Raw genomic sequence first — 17114 nt, 5'->3', positions numbered from 1 at the left:
AGCATATTGAGCTGTTAAAATCAAACTAAATCACAGTACTACAAAATACCCTATGGAATGCAGACTACACCATAAGGATCTTCAACATGCAGAATGAATCAACTAAAAATTAAATCATACCGCATACCATAACAATTCTACGCGTGTTAAAGTTCGATCTTCGACTTCGTAGAATTACAGATTATAGATCTCTAACTAATAGTGAGAACACAGATATTGGTACGTTGTGAGAGAAGAGTCATTTCTCATCATTATATAGTGGAGGATAAACATAATATGGAAGATTTTTCAAAAGGAAAGTATAATTAATTTTAATTTTATGTAAATATAGATGATTGACATGTAAAAATTTTACTACAATATTATATAATTTTTTCATTCTAATATAGTTAATTACATGTCAATTATATAAATATATATATATATATAGATATAGATATAGATATAGATTATCATATCACTAATCACCAATCACCAATTAATTAATTAATATCAATATCAATCTATATAAATATTAATATTAATATATAACAATATTACCATATCACTAATCACCAATCACCAATTAATTATTCTTTTTTAAAATAATCACCAATTAATTAATTAATATTAGTATATATTAATATACTATATATTAATATATTAATATTAAGAATAATACCATATACCATATTATCAATTATCAATTATATATCACCAATCACCCATCACCCATTAATATTAACAATATTACCATATTATCATATTATCATTATCATATATTACCATAATAATATTATAGGATGGATAATTAATAAAATAATAAAAAAATAAAATAAATGATTTTACCAAAATACCCCTAAGTTTTAGGGGGAAAATTTGGGAGGAGGAAATTATTTTTATATATAGTATAGATTTTGTATTATCTTTCACGTAAATCATTTCTTATAAAGATATTTTGTAGTATGTTATAAGTCGTTTCTCGATTACAATATGGTAAGTATTTGTGGGACTCTTTTTCTCTTTAAATACTTATAATATGGTAAGTATTTACGGGACTCTTCTCTTGAAATGCTTACAATATGGTAAGTATTTACGGGACTGTTTTTCACTTTAAGATTCGATAACGATAATTAAAATCTATAAATAGTGTTCATAAATCATAACATTTTGTTGTACTCATTCTCTATTGCAACAATCATCAAATCTCTTAATATCCAACGGATAGTTTTTCAAGCTATTATGGAATCGGACAAAGAGAATTGCTTCAACGTGATTCCCGACGAATGCTTACCCCATAATTTTCCAATTCCTAGGATCCAACGACCGCAAAAACTGCTCCCTTGTCCGTCGGAGATGGTACGACGTGGAATCCCTCAGCCGCCACCAGCTCACTGTCGACGTCAGCGTCGGAGTCGGAGCTGACGTCACCCCGAACATTCCCGCCATATTTTCCCGCTACCCTTCCGTCACGGATCTCTACGTCCGTTCCAGAAGAGAATCGCAGAGGGTTAGCGACGTAACTCTGTTCCGCATAGCCTCTCGCTGCCGCAACATCACGCGCTTGAAAGTCCGTCGCTGTCAAGGCGTGACCGGCCTCGGGCTGGCGGCGCTGGTGCGCGGCTGCGAGCGGCTGAGGAAATTCTCGTGCGATATTGTCACGTTCGGGTCCAGAGGCATGGACGTTTTCCTCAACCACTGCTCTTCCCTGGAGAAGCTGACGGTTAGGTCTCTCTGCGGCACCAATCTCAGTGACGGCGGCGGCGTCGTTCCTGAGCTGGTCGGCGCGGGAGCCGCGGCTTCGTCGTTGAAATCCGTTTCTCTCAAGTACCTTTACTACGGCCAGCGATTCGCGCTGTTAATCGCCGAGTCAAAGAATCTGAAAACCCTGAAGATTTTGCGTTGTTTTGGGCCTTGGGATACCTGTCTAGAGATTATTACTAATCTAAACAAAAGTTTAGTTTCAATCCATCTGGAATCGCTTGAGGTGACCAATGTCGGCCTTGCTGCCGTGTCAAAATGTCCCAACTTGGAGACTCTGCATTTGAGGATGACGCCCGATTGGGAAATGCCAGTTGGAGAAGAAGGCTTGATCGCCATTGCTAAGAACAGTAAGAATCTCAAGGAACTGGTGCTTGACGGTATGGAGACTAGTATTGCTAGTCTGTCTGCAATTGCTTCTGGTTGTGTGAAACTGGAAAGATTGGTTGTTGCTCATAGTGAGAGTATTGGGGATCCTGAAGTTTGTTGCATTGCCAAGAAATGTTTGGGTTTGAAGAAGCTGTGTATCAATGGATGCTTGAGGGTGAGTGATGAGGGGATTGAAGCATTTGGTCCGGGGTGTCCGAATTTGGTGGAGCTTAGTATGAAGAACTGCAGAGATGTGAGTGGGGAAGTTGCAGATTGGTTGAGGGAGAGGAGGCCTTCATTAGCAGTGAAGTTGGATATTGAAGCAGATGAAATTGAGAATGAAGAAGAGTGGGACTGGGTTTTTAGTGATTGAGGGTGGTGCCAATGGATCATTCATTAATGGCAGTGTTTTGCAGGATCAAATGGTGATGGATGGTATTTCCAATGATGGGCGCATCAACAATACAATCTTTATTTATTTATTTTTAGTGTTTTCAATTATTTATATTGCATTATATTGCTCTAGTTCAAAGCTCTTTCCTTTGAGTCTTGAGATGTTTTCTTTTAGTTTCCATAGGTTAAACACCATACCTATCTCCCGTTTCTTTGTAGCTTCATATACCCAGATTGAAGTTTGCCTTGTTGCATTACTATGAGAATTCTTTAGCTTAAATGCCATAGATATCTTCAATATCTTCTTTGATTTTGGCTTTATATTGTGGTGCATTGTTTTTATAAATCCTATGTTATTATACATTATGAGGTAAAAGATCCCAACTTATTTCTAGTAACTTAGAGCGTTTTTAGTTTATTAAAAAAAAAAAAGACTAACAAAGCTAGTTGGTGTGCAGTCAACGGCGGGCGTGCGTCCACCTGCTGGGCGCGTCTATTCAGTGCGTCAGGGTTTCTTTCTTTCTTTATACAGTATCAGAGTAAAAAAAAAGATCTCAACTTGTTTGTAGTAACTTAGAGCAACTCCAATATCCATATTTGTTGGATTTTCCGTGGAGTTTTTAGTGAAATGGAAAGAGAAAATATGTTTTTTTTTCTCTTTAAATTTTATTTTTTTCCTTCGCCTTTTTGTTGGAATTGCAAAAAACTCAAGGGTCACACTTGTGTTAGACCGTCTCACGGATCCTTATTCGTGAGACGAGTCGGGTCAAAACACTATGCAAATGTCATACTTATATGTGCAAATATCATACTTATATGCTCAAATATAACACTAATCAAGAATACAATTTTTGATACTTATTAGAGAAAAAGTAATACATTTTTCATAATAAGTAATGTTGACAAGTGCCCCTTACTTATAAGGGCAAATATAATACTTTTGTGAAAAAATATAATACTTTTAAATCGAAATGTAAAAGTATTGTATTTTCCCTTAAAAGTATTACATTTACCCTTATAAGTAACAAAAATTTTATTCCTAATTAGTATTACATTTGAGCATATAAGTATGACATTTGTGCATATAAGTGTTATTTTTGTAGCTTGACCCGACCCGACCCGACACGTCTCATGACGAGACGGTCTCACACAAGTTTTTGCCAAAACTCAATTGTTGGGCTTGCTCTTATAACTTTATATAAGTAGTGAATCTGGAAAATGAATACTTGTCTCCATGTACTAGAAATAAAGATTAAAGATTTAAAAGAATTCCCCAGGACTATCACAGAAATGTGGATGGAATATTTAATGTATGGAGAAAAGTTCAAGGTAAAGATGTCTATGAGTATGATATTGAGCTTCTTTACATCAGAGCTTTAGGTAAATGAAAAAATAAATAAAATTGAAAGTGAAAAACAGAAAGAAAACAAAAGAGATAAGGCAACAAAGAGTGTATGATGAATAACCTATCTGAGCTTCATTCTTTCAAGACAGTTCATTGCTTCATTCACTCTCATAATCTTCATCGTCATCTCCGAAACTGAAGACAGAAGCATCTGCTGCTATGGCTTTAAAATCAGTTGATCCCAGGTTGGGAATGCTGGCAGTCCTATTGTCTGCATCAATTTTTATTTCACTGGAGGTATCAGTCTTCAAGTCTGTGGGCTCCTGGCCTCCAATGGTGAGTTGCTCGGTTTGGCATGTGACTTGGGTTATTTGCTCCTCGCTAGTGCTGGAATCAATAACTCCAACAGATGGCGCTGCAGAGGAGCTGCGAGCACTGGTTTTTGTCGATTCCTCTCCCTCGCTATCAGAAAACACATCATCATTCTGATCTCGGCTTCCAGACCCCATACATTGGTCAGAATTAGCTTGGGTACCATCAGTTGAGGAATTGGTTCCTGACATCTCATCACTTTTCTTGCTTGCATCTTCGGACTTAAATTTTGCTGGGATGGTTCCATCATAGTCTATCATAACGATCTCGACTTGAAATCCTGGAGAAGGAAATTTCCTCTGCAAATGTTTCAGTCATAAGCTAGGATAATGATAACAGAGGTCAGATGCAAACTTATAAGGAATAGCAGTTTACAGAAATAAATGATCTTCAAAATGACAGTCATGGCATAGATAATCAGACAGACAATATATAGGTTACCTTATCAAATCCATCGAGTTGTGAACCATCTAAAATAATTCTATTTTCCATCACCGATGTGTTTAACCAACTGAAAAGGAGAAGAACAGACAAGCTATGAACAAACTAACTTTTTACACTTCAAAAAAGGGAAGAAACGGTCTTTTGTTGGATTGATTTAATTTGGTAGGGAGGGATTGTTGTTGGGGCCATGCAGAGTGGAAATCCATGAAGATAATATGCTTTACTTGTTTACATGACATGGAATGATTCAATCTCATATATAAAGCAATGTTACTGGTGAAGTGATGGGTGACAAACAGAATTAGGGATATCGTTCACAGACCAGTAAAAATCTCCATGACGGTCATGAAAATATATTTTGAAGTCTCCCGCTAGCTCAGTTAGGCCAGGTTCCCCTGGCAGGGCAAAAACCACAATTCCTTTTCTTGGTGCACGAATCCAAAAATCTTCAGGCTGCATCAAATTATGCCAATGTGAATTCAGTATACAACCAAAAACTATATGCATTTTTGTTCATACAAGCAACTAAAATAATCCATTTATGGGGCAGGCAGGGGAGAGAGGTGGGGATTGGATTTCAATACTGAAATCTACAGAGTATAGGAGATTACCATCAAATCCTTGGTTTTTGGGTGCTTTTTAGTTGTGAACAAGACTCCTGTGAGAATGTGAACATGAATAAGATGTGTTGAAAAGGCCAATTTGTTGAAATTGTATGTATAAATATACATGAGATTATCATGACCATCGACGAGCATATACGTAGCCTAGTTATTGGTACATTTGATGAGCATATATGTAGCCTAGTAGTGGGTCATGGTTTTCCACATTAGTTCTTCAAAAAACAAGAAACCTTGTATTTCTAGAATAACATCAAATTAAGTAGTTAGCAAGTAAATCTAGATAGCATACCATTGTGATTAGATATGGTAATTGAAGGCCTAATCCAGTACGGACACTTGTGTAATCGAAATCCCCTTAGCATGCACCTGCAGCATGTAATAAATGAAATAAATACCCTACTGAGGTTTAAACAATGTTCTGACAATGCATTATTAAAAGAGTACCTACGTCCAGACGGCGGTTCACCATTGAAGTGTGTCAAGATGCGTTCAAAGTATTTCACATACCTCTAGAAAACACAAATAATTGTCAACCAGAAGCATAGTTGCACATAAACAGCATTATATCAATGTTTTATCAAAGCATTGACTAACAATCTGGCTTGGAAGAATGAGACCCTTGCTATCTACGCATCTTTTTTGATTATAGTAATCAATGCATTCCTCAGCTGTTGGGAAAAACTATAAAAACAAAAAGTGAAATTGTTAAGAAAATAAAATGGGGAGAAAAGCTTTGTGGGCAGTAGCTATATTTCTGTGTTTTCTGTGTGTCTTTTTTACTGCATAAACTGATACACATATATAGGAGAGAGGGAGAGACAAGACTCCCTAAATCCTGCCCTAATACATCCTAGTGCTCCACTAGCCTTAATATAAAGATTCCACTACTAATAGTTTATACACTATTAATAGTTTATACACTATACTTTAACACTCCCCCTCAAGTTGTAGCATATATTATCAATTATGCTGCAGCTTGTTACAAATATCTCACATGAGCCATCCCAAGCTTGAAACTGTCTTGCCTTAGATTTACTGCTGAAAACTTTGCTGCTGTGATGCAATCGGATGGTCTTGAGTACTGGCAGAAAACTTAACCAAATACCACATAAAGTCACTCATGACTTGTATCTGGGCCTTGTACATTCCATCAAAGTTGACGCTACTCGCGTAGACCAAACAAGCTTGGGATTTAGCACTCCCCCTGAAACAAAAGCTTGAATGCTACCAATGCCTACAGATACCTCTCGTCACCAAACATGTCAATGTCTTTCTAGTTTACCACAAAGCTCGTCCACGAAGCCTACTATCATTCGGCCACCAAGATTGTCAACACGACCTCGAAGCCTACTATCATTCGGCCACCAAGGTTGTCAACTCGACTACGAAGCCTACTATCATTCGGCTACCAAGATTGTCAACACGACCTCGAAGCCTACTATCATTCGGCCACCAAGGTTGTCAACTCGACTACGAAGCCTACTATCATTCGGCTACCAAGATTATCAACTCGACCACGAAGCTTACTATCATTCAGCCAAAACTTTATGCTATTTTTCTTCTCCGATGACGGATCGCCATTTTCACCATCCCAATTAAACACCACAACGCACCTCTCACTCACACCATAGAATGACTCTAAATATGAGATATTCCCGTGACCCAAACAACAAACAAACTAAACTTAAGGCCAAATTAAATTAAAAACAAACCCACAAAAAAACCAAACAAAACAATCTACTGCCCCATTTTTTTTTTCTTTTCACATTAACTCAAAATAAAGCCAAAACAACACAAAACCCAAAAACTGCTGCCCAACAAACCTACTGCAAATAGTTCCTCCCTCCTTATAACACTTCCAACATCAAAAATACCTATTACTTAATCATCTACAACCATAGCAGCCGGGAATATTCCCCAGCCACCACTGCAGCTGCTGCCAGGAGCGTTCTGCTGTGCCGGAAATGAAAGAGAGAGATGAAGCATCGGAGAAGAGGAGTCCAAGGTCACTGGAAATGACCCAGCTGCGCCACTGTTCGACAAGCTGGTTCGTCACTGCTGATCCAGGTTTGCTGGTTCGCCGGAGAAGAACAGGGAGAGAAAGAGAGACGAAGCTTCAAAAGCTGATGAAGATTCGCCCAAGTGGCACCATCAGGAAATGGGCTCATCAAAACGAGACGAACGAGACAAATTTCTGCCGGAAAACTCGCCAGAAATGGCCTCACGCGCCATCACGCACCGGTGAGTGGTCGTCGGAGCTCCGGCCGACGATGGCGCGTGGAGGCTCCGTTCGCTGCGAAACTTCTGCCGGTTGCTCGCCTCTTTGCGCCAATCAATGCCCAGTAGGCTCTGATACCATGTTAAGAAAATAAAATGGGGAGAAAAGCTTTGTGGGCAGTANGCTCCGGCCGACGATGGCGCGTGGAGGCTCCGTTCGCTGCGAAACTTCTGCCGGTTGCTCGCCTCTTTGCGCCAATCAATGCCCAGTAGGCTCTGATACCATGTTAAGAAAATAAAATGGGGAGAAAAGCTTTGTGGGCAGTAGCTATATTTCTGTGTTTTCTGTGTGTCTTTTTTACTGCATAAACTGATACACATATATAGGAGAGAGGGAGAGACAAGACTCCCTAAATCCTGCCCTAATACATCCNGAGTGGTCGTCGGAGCTCCGGCCGACGATGGCGCGTGGAGGCTCCGTTCGCTGCGAAACTTCTGCCGGTTGCTCGCCTCTTTGCGCCAATCAATGCCCAGTAGGCTCTGATACCATGTTAAGAAAATAAAATGGGGAGAAAAGCTTTGTGGGCAGTAGCTATATTTCTGTGTTTTCTGTGTGTCTTTTTTACTGCATAAACTGATACACATATATAGGAGAGAGGGAGAGACAAGACTCCCTAAATCCTGCCCTAATACATCCTAGTGCTCCACTAGCCTTAATATAAAGATTCCACTACTAATAGTTTATACACTATACTTTAACAGAAATAGCTAAGCAACTAATTCAACCATAGCAATGAACACAAGCATTTCACGGTATTAATACCTTACCTTCAAGAAAAGAAGTAGGCTACAAATCATTAATCCTGTCCTTGCTTTACCAGCTTTACAGTGAACAACTACCACATTGACAATGTCCTCCTTCAGCCATGAGTAAGCACTTTGGCAGAACAGTTTAATAAGATGAATAGGGGGGCAGTTGTGGTCATCAAATGGGAAAGATGCAACCTGTTCATAATTAAAGTTAAATCAATCAAAAAGTAAGCCAATATTAACTGCAGAAAATGCATTGTGAAGGTGATGTATCTCCTTTGATGCAAGCCCCTTTTTAAGAAAAAAATGAAAGATGTCCTCAAAGAGAGGAAATATTCCTTTTTGAGCATATATTCAATAATGTGACTGCACCTACAATTTTTTAGCATACTTGTTGGAATCAGATGTCCAGACTTATCTCCTAGAATTCAAATTTATATCTTTGCTGAGTGGGACAGACTCCTGTATCAAGCATATTGGGGAAAAGAAAGATTCACATTACCTCACCTCTATCACAGAATCTAGGGCACAAGCCCATGAATTTAGTCAATGCATTCAACTTCACAAAAAGTAGTATAAATTTTCCATCATTTTAGTTAGAATTTTATTAGACTCAAAGTCTCAAAAACAAACTCAAAATCTCTAATAGCACTTTCAACAACAACAAATTATTAGATGGATGTTGTAAGCTCTTGGATGAGCTATTAACCGTGATTTTTTTGGGGGGGTTTATCATCTCACAATCCATGTCAGTTTGGAAGGAAAACTCAGAATGTCATCTGATCATGCTAGGTATCTCTTCTGTTTAAACTTAAGACTGGAAGATTGCAAAGACAGTAAAATAACATAAATTCTGATGAAAGAAGTAACTTGTACCTTTCCCTCAAACAGTGAAGCGTTGTACAACCTTTCTGAACACAGATTATAAACTTTGTACTTTCCCTGCATTAATTAATAGATTTAACATTTAACAAGAAAAAGCAGCAGACTGACTGAAACCAGTAATTAATGCAACAAAGATTTGAAAGATACATGATAAATAATGATTTTAAACTCAAAAGGTAAAAGATTTTGAAGTTTTCCATCACAAAGGCTATACTTCATGCAAATAAAATAACAATATTTGAATACTCTTCACTCAAATTTGCCCCATGAATTCTACTTTCCATAGTCACATTTCTATCAGGCAACAGTGGAATGCATCCTCCCCATAAATGGTGAGCACCACCTTTAAAAGAAGAGGTCAATTGTTTAGGTTGCAATTTGTGAGTTCCTTGTTTAACAATGTTATGCACTTTACCTGCCTTCCCTCTTGCCAAACATTGCCTATAACCATGCTGTAGATAAAACCAAATTTCTTCTGGATGTAGAGCAAAGGGAAAGAAGGGGGAGGGCAGAGGGGAAGAAATCCTCAAATTTTTAAATTTTNAAAGTACCTTATGGTGTGTCTCAAAAAAATTGATCACTTCCTCCATGTGATTTCGATAGAACCCCTGCAGCATATTTCCAAGACCCAGAGAGAAATTGGCAATTTTGACCATGAGAAATGGCATTGAAATATAAGCTTAATGATTTACCTCAACATATCCGAAAAAGCCAGAGCTCATATCACCCGCGGGAAACCCCATAGCAATGATATTCTCAGTTATATAAGTCATATCCAAATCAAATCCACCCTCCTAAATTTATGTACAAGCACTCACATTAATTACCATCACACCCAATATATCAACAGTTTTTATCTCATGCAGTCACAATGAGCTCCATGTGGAAAAAAGAAAAAAAATATCCAATTAATATAACTAGAAAGTAAATGGTTTAGCTCAATTAAACAAACTATTTTTTATATGGTCAGCATATATTAACCAGGATTATAGATTACACAACAATTTCTAGTTCATTTAAACCAATAATCAATAACTTTTGTGTAAATCCAAAGTCATTATCCATAACTTTGAGTTTTTCCAAACATTCATAGTACCACACGAGTAAGAGTTGCCAGTTAAATGTTAATGACTTCCAGCAACTTCTTATCAGTAAAATGCTGGCTATGTGTCAGGTTATGCGTTTCTCCATGACTACTAGTGACTTGAGAAATTATATCTACTCGTAATCTGACTAAACAAATTTTGCAGTAAAACTAAAGTAATATATTTGCAAACCTGGTATCTCCTCTTATTCTGGGAGACAATATGGCGTGCCTTAACCTGCAAAGCCTTCACTGCAGTCATAGATGAGTCAGCCAGTCCTTTAGTAAGTGATTCAATAACACTTGACTGAGCATTAGCTGAGTTGTCTCCAGCGCTCTCATTCATTAAGGAGGCTTTCGAGGTGAACTGCAATCCAAATCCACTCGCAAGGCGTGAAAGAGATGGCCAACTGACACTCCCAGTCTCTGAATTCTGTTGTCCTTGTTGCACAGGTTGTGGAGCTGTTAGATTTTTGGCCCAAGAAGGTAGGAGTGGTGTACTTAATACTGAAGGCATGCTGTCTGAAGGGCTATCTTTCTCAGAGACAATGGATTCCGAAGCCGAAGGTTCGACTTCAGAAGCTCTATTAGAGGGTGGAGGAGATGGATTGGTGGTTCCAGAATCCATAATGGAAACAATCTACAATGTTCAAATGATAAGCCCACATAAATAAAGCAAATTAAAATTTTATGAAAAGAACAGTTTGAACTCATGCCAATGTTGAAAGCATAATAGAAATTTTGAGTCCACCAACATTGAGTAAAACATCAAAGGATAAAAAAATTATAGATGAATGCACATTATCCTAAAGAAAAGCATCTCAAAATTCTGCTGCCAAAGTTATAAGCAACAAAAAGCAAAAGAAAACCGCATTACAACTTCATCATTTATGCTATTCCAGTCTTTATAAGCAAGAAAGCTCAAGTTCTAGTTTCTGATTCTTTATATTTCCAAAAGAGCACACAGCAACAAGTCAGTTCCAACCATTCATCATTTCTACTCATCAAACAATTTTGGTCCACTTAACCTTCTCGAAAGCTTTGGCCTTGAGATTCTTAATTTCGTCCTGAACAACGTGATTATAAAACGGCAATAACAATTCATATGCGCGCAATGACAGTGTGATCTGAATTGAACGCAGAACGAATCCATAACAAATTCAGCAAACTAACGAAACGGAATGCCAATGCAAGCTAATGTAGTTGAATCACTCACGGAAATCGTAGCAACCTCTGTGTAATCTCGGATTGGGAGATTGCTCGGAAGCTTTTCTATGGATCTAATTCGCAAATGGCAAATAAACAATGCCGGGAACGAAATGTGATTGAGTCCAGTTCGAAGTACAGGGGGCGCTAACGGCGGTGGAAGTGGCCGTGGTTTCTGAATCTACGACTAGGATCCACTTTTTGGTGGATCTATATTCTATGGTGATGTAACATTTTTCCAGATCAGGATCTTACCGGTCAAAATCGGAATTTCATTTTCCAGAATTTCTGTGATGATTGCACCTTACCGGTTTATCTCGTTATTTATATGCTTCGTATTACGGATTATTATTACCATTTTATTATAGGAAAAAAAATTCAAATTAGATACCAAATTACGTGCAAAAAATATAATGGGTCATCTAACTAAAAAAAATAGAAAAAATGGTGAAATCGGCACTCAAATTTTACTTGAAAAATCGTATCTAAATTTTTTAAAATTACAATTAAACCCGTTAACATTTTATTTTTGTGTAATGAAGTCAAAAAATAGATTAGTGACCAGTGATAACATATCACTAAGGTTCAGGCATCATTTATGACAAAAAATTGACTGCCAACGAACGGTGCCGATCGTCTCTTAGGAGAAACGCGCCTAGTTCTGGTTGTCCGAAGAGAGGCCACCAAAACCTCTCCGAAGGAGGCAACTAGAACCATTTATGGTCACCTTCTTTGAGAATGCGATCATTTTTTGGCCGCCTTCTCAAAGAACACGACCACACTGATCGTCTCCTCCGGGAAGGCGATGAGAGACTCCGGACAACCATAACTAGTTGCCTTTTTCAGAGAGGCGACCATAAATGGTGCCGACAATCAATTTTTGGTCGGAAATGATGCATGAACCTTAGTGACCTGTGATCTATCAGAGGTCACTAACATGTTTTTGAGTTTCATGGTAAAAAAATAAAGTGCTAATGCGTTTAATTGTAACTATAAAAAGTTCAGGTGCCTTATGAGTGATTAATATTTGAAGCACAAAAGGTTAATATTATCTCCACTAAAACTCAAACCTACCCCTCCCATATAAGAGTGCAACCGGATGTCACTAGACAACAAGATTATCCACTTTGAGTACATTTGCATGCTTATGTCTTTGATTAAGTTCATTCTAAAAGAATATATACAAAGACAAATCCTGAGAAGTGGATATGGCCCAATACAGAAAGTACTTGGACTTGATTGTCATAGGCTATGCCTCAATATGTTCATACAATTTAGCTAGCCCAAGGCTTGCACTACGCATTATAATTGATGTCATATCTAAACCAAATGAAACACAAGAGCTTACATCCAAGTTTTAAAAACCAACTAAATCTTGGACCAATTTTTAATGGGAAATGTTCATTTCCACCACACCACATATTGACTAATTATTATATATTTATATTCACGACTCGGATTCACATTACAAAATAAATTTGAATACAAATTTATTGTTAGCATACTACATATTATTTTTCGTATGTCATATGTTCACTTAACAATTTATATGTGTTCATTATATTTTGATACATATTATTCTTATGCTATGTATATTTATTTTTTGGATTAGGCTTATATAATTTGCCCATGTTAACATGATTGGGCACTAAATAATTTTTTCTCTATATATATTTTGAAATTTGAAAAGTTGAATTTGTCAAGTATCTTGTGTTCAATTAGCACTTCTGTGACTTTCCTGTAGAGAAGGTCACAGGATCGAATACCTGATGGTGCGGTATTGACTCTTTGATTTATAACAAATGAAAAAAGTATATTAAACAGATACTACTTTGTAATAAGGTGATTGAAAGGTAATATGTACTAGTAATATTTTGTGTGACAAGCTCGATCGAAATGGTATTAGCAAAAATTTGGCCAGATCCTTTAATACAAAACTCATGCTCTACTCACTTGAGCATTGTTTTATGGCTATATTGAAACGTGTAATTTGAGCAAAGCCGCGTGCAGTATTCATCGACATTTTTGTATGATTAATTCTTCAAGTCTTTGTCATTGACGAGATTCTTAATCTGACTGCAGCGTAGCTACCGCGAAACAACGCAGTATTCATCCAACAAAAAGACAAGAGACAAAGGACTAAGAATAGTACCAGAATTTGACGGACCGGAGAGGAAATTTCGCGCCCAACTTCTGTCGGGACTCTCAAGTCAAAGCGAAATTGGAAACTAACCGGAGACTAGGAGAGCTACGCTCGAATCTGCTAGGTGCATATAATTGTCAGAAAAAAAGTAATTATTCATTATTTAAAAATAAAATTCATCTTTTTTTTTTCTTTAGTAATACTAACTCTATTAGAATGTATTATCTATAGATACTTTATCTATCTGAGGCGAAAAGTTATTCCCTTCTATGTGGGAGTGCAATTAAGTGTCACCAGACCACAAAGTACTGACAAAAAATAAAATTCATTAAATATTAATGTATTTATTTTTGGTTAAATAACATGCATAATACTACGAATCCCTTTTTTTAAACATAATACTACGAATCTTTATTGGTGCATATGCGATTGTAGATTAAAGTCCTTGTTGTATCACAAACATTATAAGTTCTTTTTGTGTTATTTATAAATTATTGTACCTACATGACAAAAATATGATTTATCTAATATATACTCTTAGGTAATAGTTGTGAGTTTCTATTATCATATAAAAAAAATCAATTTCAGTTAGGAAGCCAATTTCGATTAAGTTTCATCCTCACACGGGTTTAAAGAATCAAGATGATTGGTTTGATAGAAATAAACATATAAATGTGTTGCATAATCAAGTACACTCTCGGCATGGACATAATCATATCCATGATTTTTTCGCATGGGCAGCTCAACTGTCACAAAGGTCAAATTTATCATATGAAATTAAGAATCGAATCTCACAAGCGGTAGTGTAAAAGTAACATCTCAAAATGGTCGGGCTCTTTGTCCGCAGTCAGCAAAAATCCAACCTTTATTGATCAGTTAAGTCACTATCTATGACTTTCCCCTCCACATTTTTGTCACAAGGGTACACCCTCAATTATAAGAGAATCAAACAACCATAAAATTACGTTACTGAACTATTGAAGAGCTCACATAATTGTAGGTAAATGGTTTAGAAATAATGACTTATTTAACTTACATGTTATTAATATAACCACTACTGTAACGAATTGAAAATGGTTTTTTTTTTTTGGTTACAAATCACAACATAATTATCATAATTTGCCTATTAAATTTGCTTTAAAAAAGATATACTAAGAGCGTGTGAGGATGAATAAGTCGATATATCAAAATTTATTTATAAAAATAAATAAATAATGAGATTTAATTTTTAGAAAGTAATCCCAACGGAGAAAATAATGAAAACAAGAAGAATTCAAATCGTGTGTATTTATGCATTTTTCTTAAAATTGATTAAGTACTTCCTGATTGTGCTATGAGCGTTGTAGCGTTACTCTCCAAGGATAAAACAGATTACAGTACAATAGTTGAGCATTCAAGCTATATTACTCTCGGTGAACTAGAACAATAGTAGAGTACTTTGATTTTTTTTCGGAAATGTTGGTAGAGAATCAAAAGTTGAATGTTGAATTTTTTTTATTTAAATTAGTAAAAAAATACAAAAAAAAAGATTTTCAAAGTTCCTTATTTATAATCTTTGAAAACTATGTATTTAATCGGGCTAATTATTTGACCAAAATTTATGTTAAATTTTATATTGTATTTTTTTTTTAATACACTCTAACATATTCGTAGTATATGTTCAACAATTATGTCAACTCTGATTGGAATACGATTCGAAACTAAGACCTTTCTAATAGGAATCAATGAGTAAGTTATTAAAGAATAATAAATGCCTAACTTTATTATATTTTAGTATAGTAGATATTTTGAGTGAAAATAGGGCATTTTTAAATATATTTTTCTCATTCACTATTTCTTAAATATGACTTTCTTTGTACTTCAAAAAAAAAAAGGGAAAAAACGAAGAAGAAGAAGAAGAAGTCAAAATTGACATGATATCTAACTGGAAATTAACAATGCATTTTGAATTGAAGAAGTAAAATTTTCTTTAAATTTGTCTAACTTGTACTACAACTTACTCCATACTTCAGCGAAAGACCAATGAGGTAAGTATGATTCAAACTCAAAATTATTATTTTAAAAGTATAATTTAAAAGCATGAAACACCAATGAAGTAAGTATGACTCAAACTCAAAATATCATTTTAAAAGTATAGTTTAAGAATAATACTATTTTACTTTATGATTTTTATCTCTTAATATTCACATCTTGATGGGACAATAAATTTTTGTTTATTTATTTATTACTGTAAAATTGACAACCCCACATTACAAAAATTATTTAATAATCAAATATAAAAGAAACTTATCAAATATTACCATATAAAAATTAAGATGTGAAATCAGAAGGAGATTATAATATTACTCATAATTTAATATTGTATTATTACATATTAAACTATAATTTACTTTCAAACACATTTATAGAGAACAGAATGTGGTGGCAAATATCTTGGCTAAAGTTTCTTGGGTCTCTAACACCATGTGGGTTAATTGGGAGGAATCCCCTTCCAGTGTTAAAGATGCGTTATTAGTTGATTTAAATGTTGTGCCTTGTGAGAGAATTATTCGCGGGGGTGTCAATTGTCAGACGCCGGACTTGGCCCTCCCTCGAATTAAAAAAAAAAACTCTAATTTACTTACAAAATATTTTAGGTATATTTATGGATAAGGTAAATGAGGTTCAAATTCAAAATATTTGTTTAAACAAGTGTAATTTATCTAAGGATGACATGCATTTGTTCGTGAACTCAATGGGCAACCCAATTTCCTTCCATGATGGGGTTAGGACAAAAGTTGGTGAACGGGAATAGGGTTGCAAACACCCTACGTACCAACCCCAAATATATATAACATTTAACTCTTTAGTTGTTTCAAACTTTTTTTAATACTACCGACCAGTATCCGGAGCACAAAGAGTCAATGTTACTTCCATTAAGACTCGAACTCACAACCTTTCATATGAGAGTGCAACTTGTTGTCACTATACCACAAGGGAAAATAATATATTAAAAGGAAAAATTATATTTTCACATCTAAAATTTTTTTCCTAATATTTTATCCATGATGTGTCTTATAATAATCGGGTGTCATGAATTAATAACTGACTTCACGTACTTTTAATTAAATACTAAAGCACCAATTAGATAGTGTAACGCCAAGAGACCGGAAAATAAGGAATTTTTTTTTTAAAAAAAGTGTATAATATTACATACTCGTATTAAAATTATGGACTAGAATTTATGTGAAATTGTATCAGAAATCATTTAACCAACCAGACAACTCATAACAGTTACAAATACTTTTATATTTTTAAGAAACCACGTGTTAAAAACGGACATTGTAATTTTTTTTAGAAAATAAATGTAAATTATTTCAAAAATTTTGAACAATCTAGTTTGTTTCAGAATTGGTTGGTGATGTGGTCAATAAAGGGGCCAAAATCCCAAAAGACTGAGTAGTAGACAAACAACCAAAACCAATTCGCCAAACCAACACGATT

General features: G+C 35.7%; 2 protein-coding genes across 4 annotated transcripts; one reads left to right on the top strand and one right to left on the bottom strand.

Annotated features, from left to right (window-relative positions):
- The first annotated feature begins 1018 nt into the window (after positions 1-1018).
- Positions 1019-2482, top strand: LOC116020468 (F-box protein SKIP2-like). Its single transcript, XM_031260942.1, has 2 exons — positions 1019-1064; positions 1296-2482. The coding sequence occupies exons 1-2, from the start codon at positions 1019-1021 to the stop codon at positions 2480-2482; spliced, it is 1233 nt and encodes a 410-aa protein (XP_031116802.1).
- Positions 2483-3761: 1279 nt separating this feature from the next.
- Positions 3762-11768, bottom strand: LOC116020919 (phosphatidylinositol 3,4,5-trisphosphate 3-phosphatase and protein-tyrosine-phosphatase PTEN2A-like). 3 transcript variants are annotated; one of them, XM_031261489.1, is made up of 13 exons: positions 11499-11768; positions 10476-10922; positions 9891-9992; positions 9750-9806; positions 9190-9255; positions 8332-8508; positions 5881-5967; positions 5731-5795; positions 5576-5652; positions 5275-5321; positions 4986-5116; positions 4661-4730; positions 3762-4518 (listed from the first exon to the last, which is right to left on the bottom strand). In XM_031261489.1, exons 2-13 carry the CDS (start codon positions 10908-10910, stop codon positions 4006-4008), a joined length of 1827 nt encoding a protein of 608 aa, XP_031117349.1. In that variant the 5' UTR covers positions 10911-10922; positions 11499-11768; the 3' UTR covers positions 3762-4005. The 3 variants fall into 3 exon arrangements, with proteins under 3 accessions (XP_031117349.1, XP_031117350.1, XP_031117351.1); XM_031261490.1 differs by having other exon boundaries at positions 11514-11768; XM_031261491.1 differs by lacking the exon at positions 5881-5967.
- Positions 11769-17114: the final 5346 nt, after the last annotated feature.

The sequence above is a fragment of the Ipomoea triloba genome, chromosome 5 (assembly GCF_003576645.1).
Source record: "Ipomoea triloba cultivar NCNSP0323 chromosome 5, ASM357664v1".
NCBI lineage: Eukaryota > Viridiplantae > Streptophyta > Magnoliopsida > Solanales > Convolvulaceae > Ipomoea > Ipomoea triloba.
Note: the sequence above shows the minus strand (reverse complement) of the source record. Positions and strands in the feature narration are given on the sequence as shown.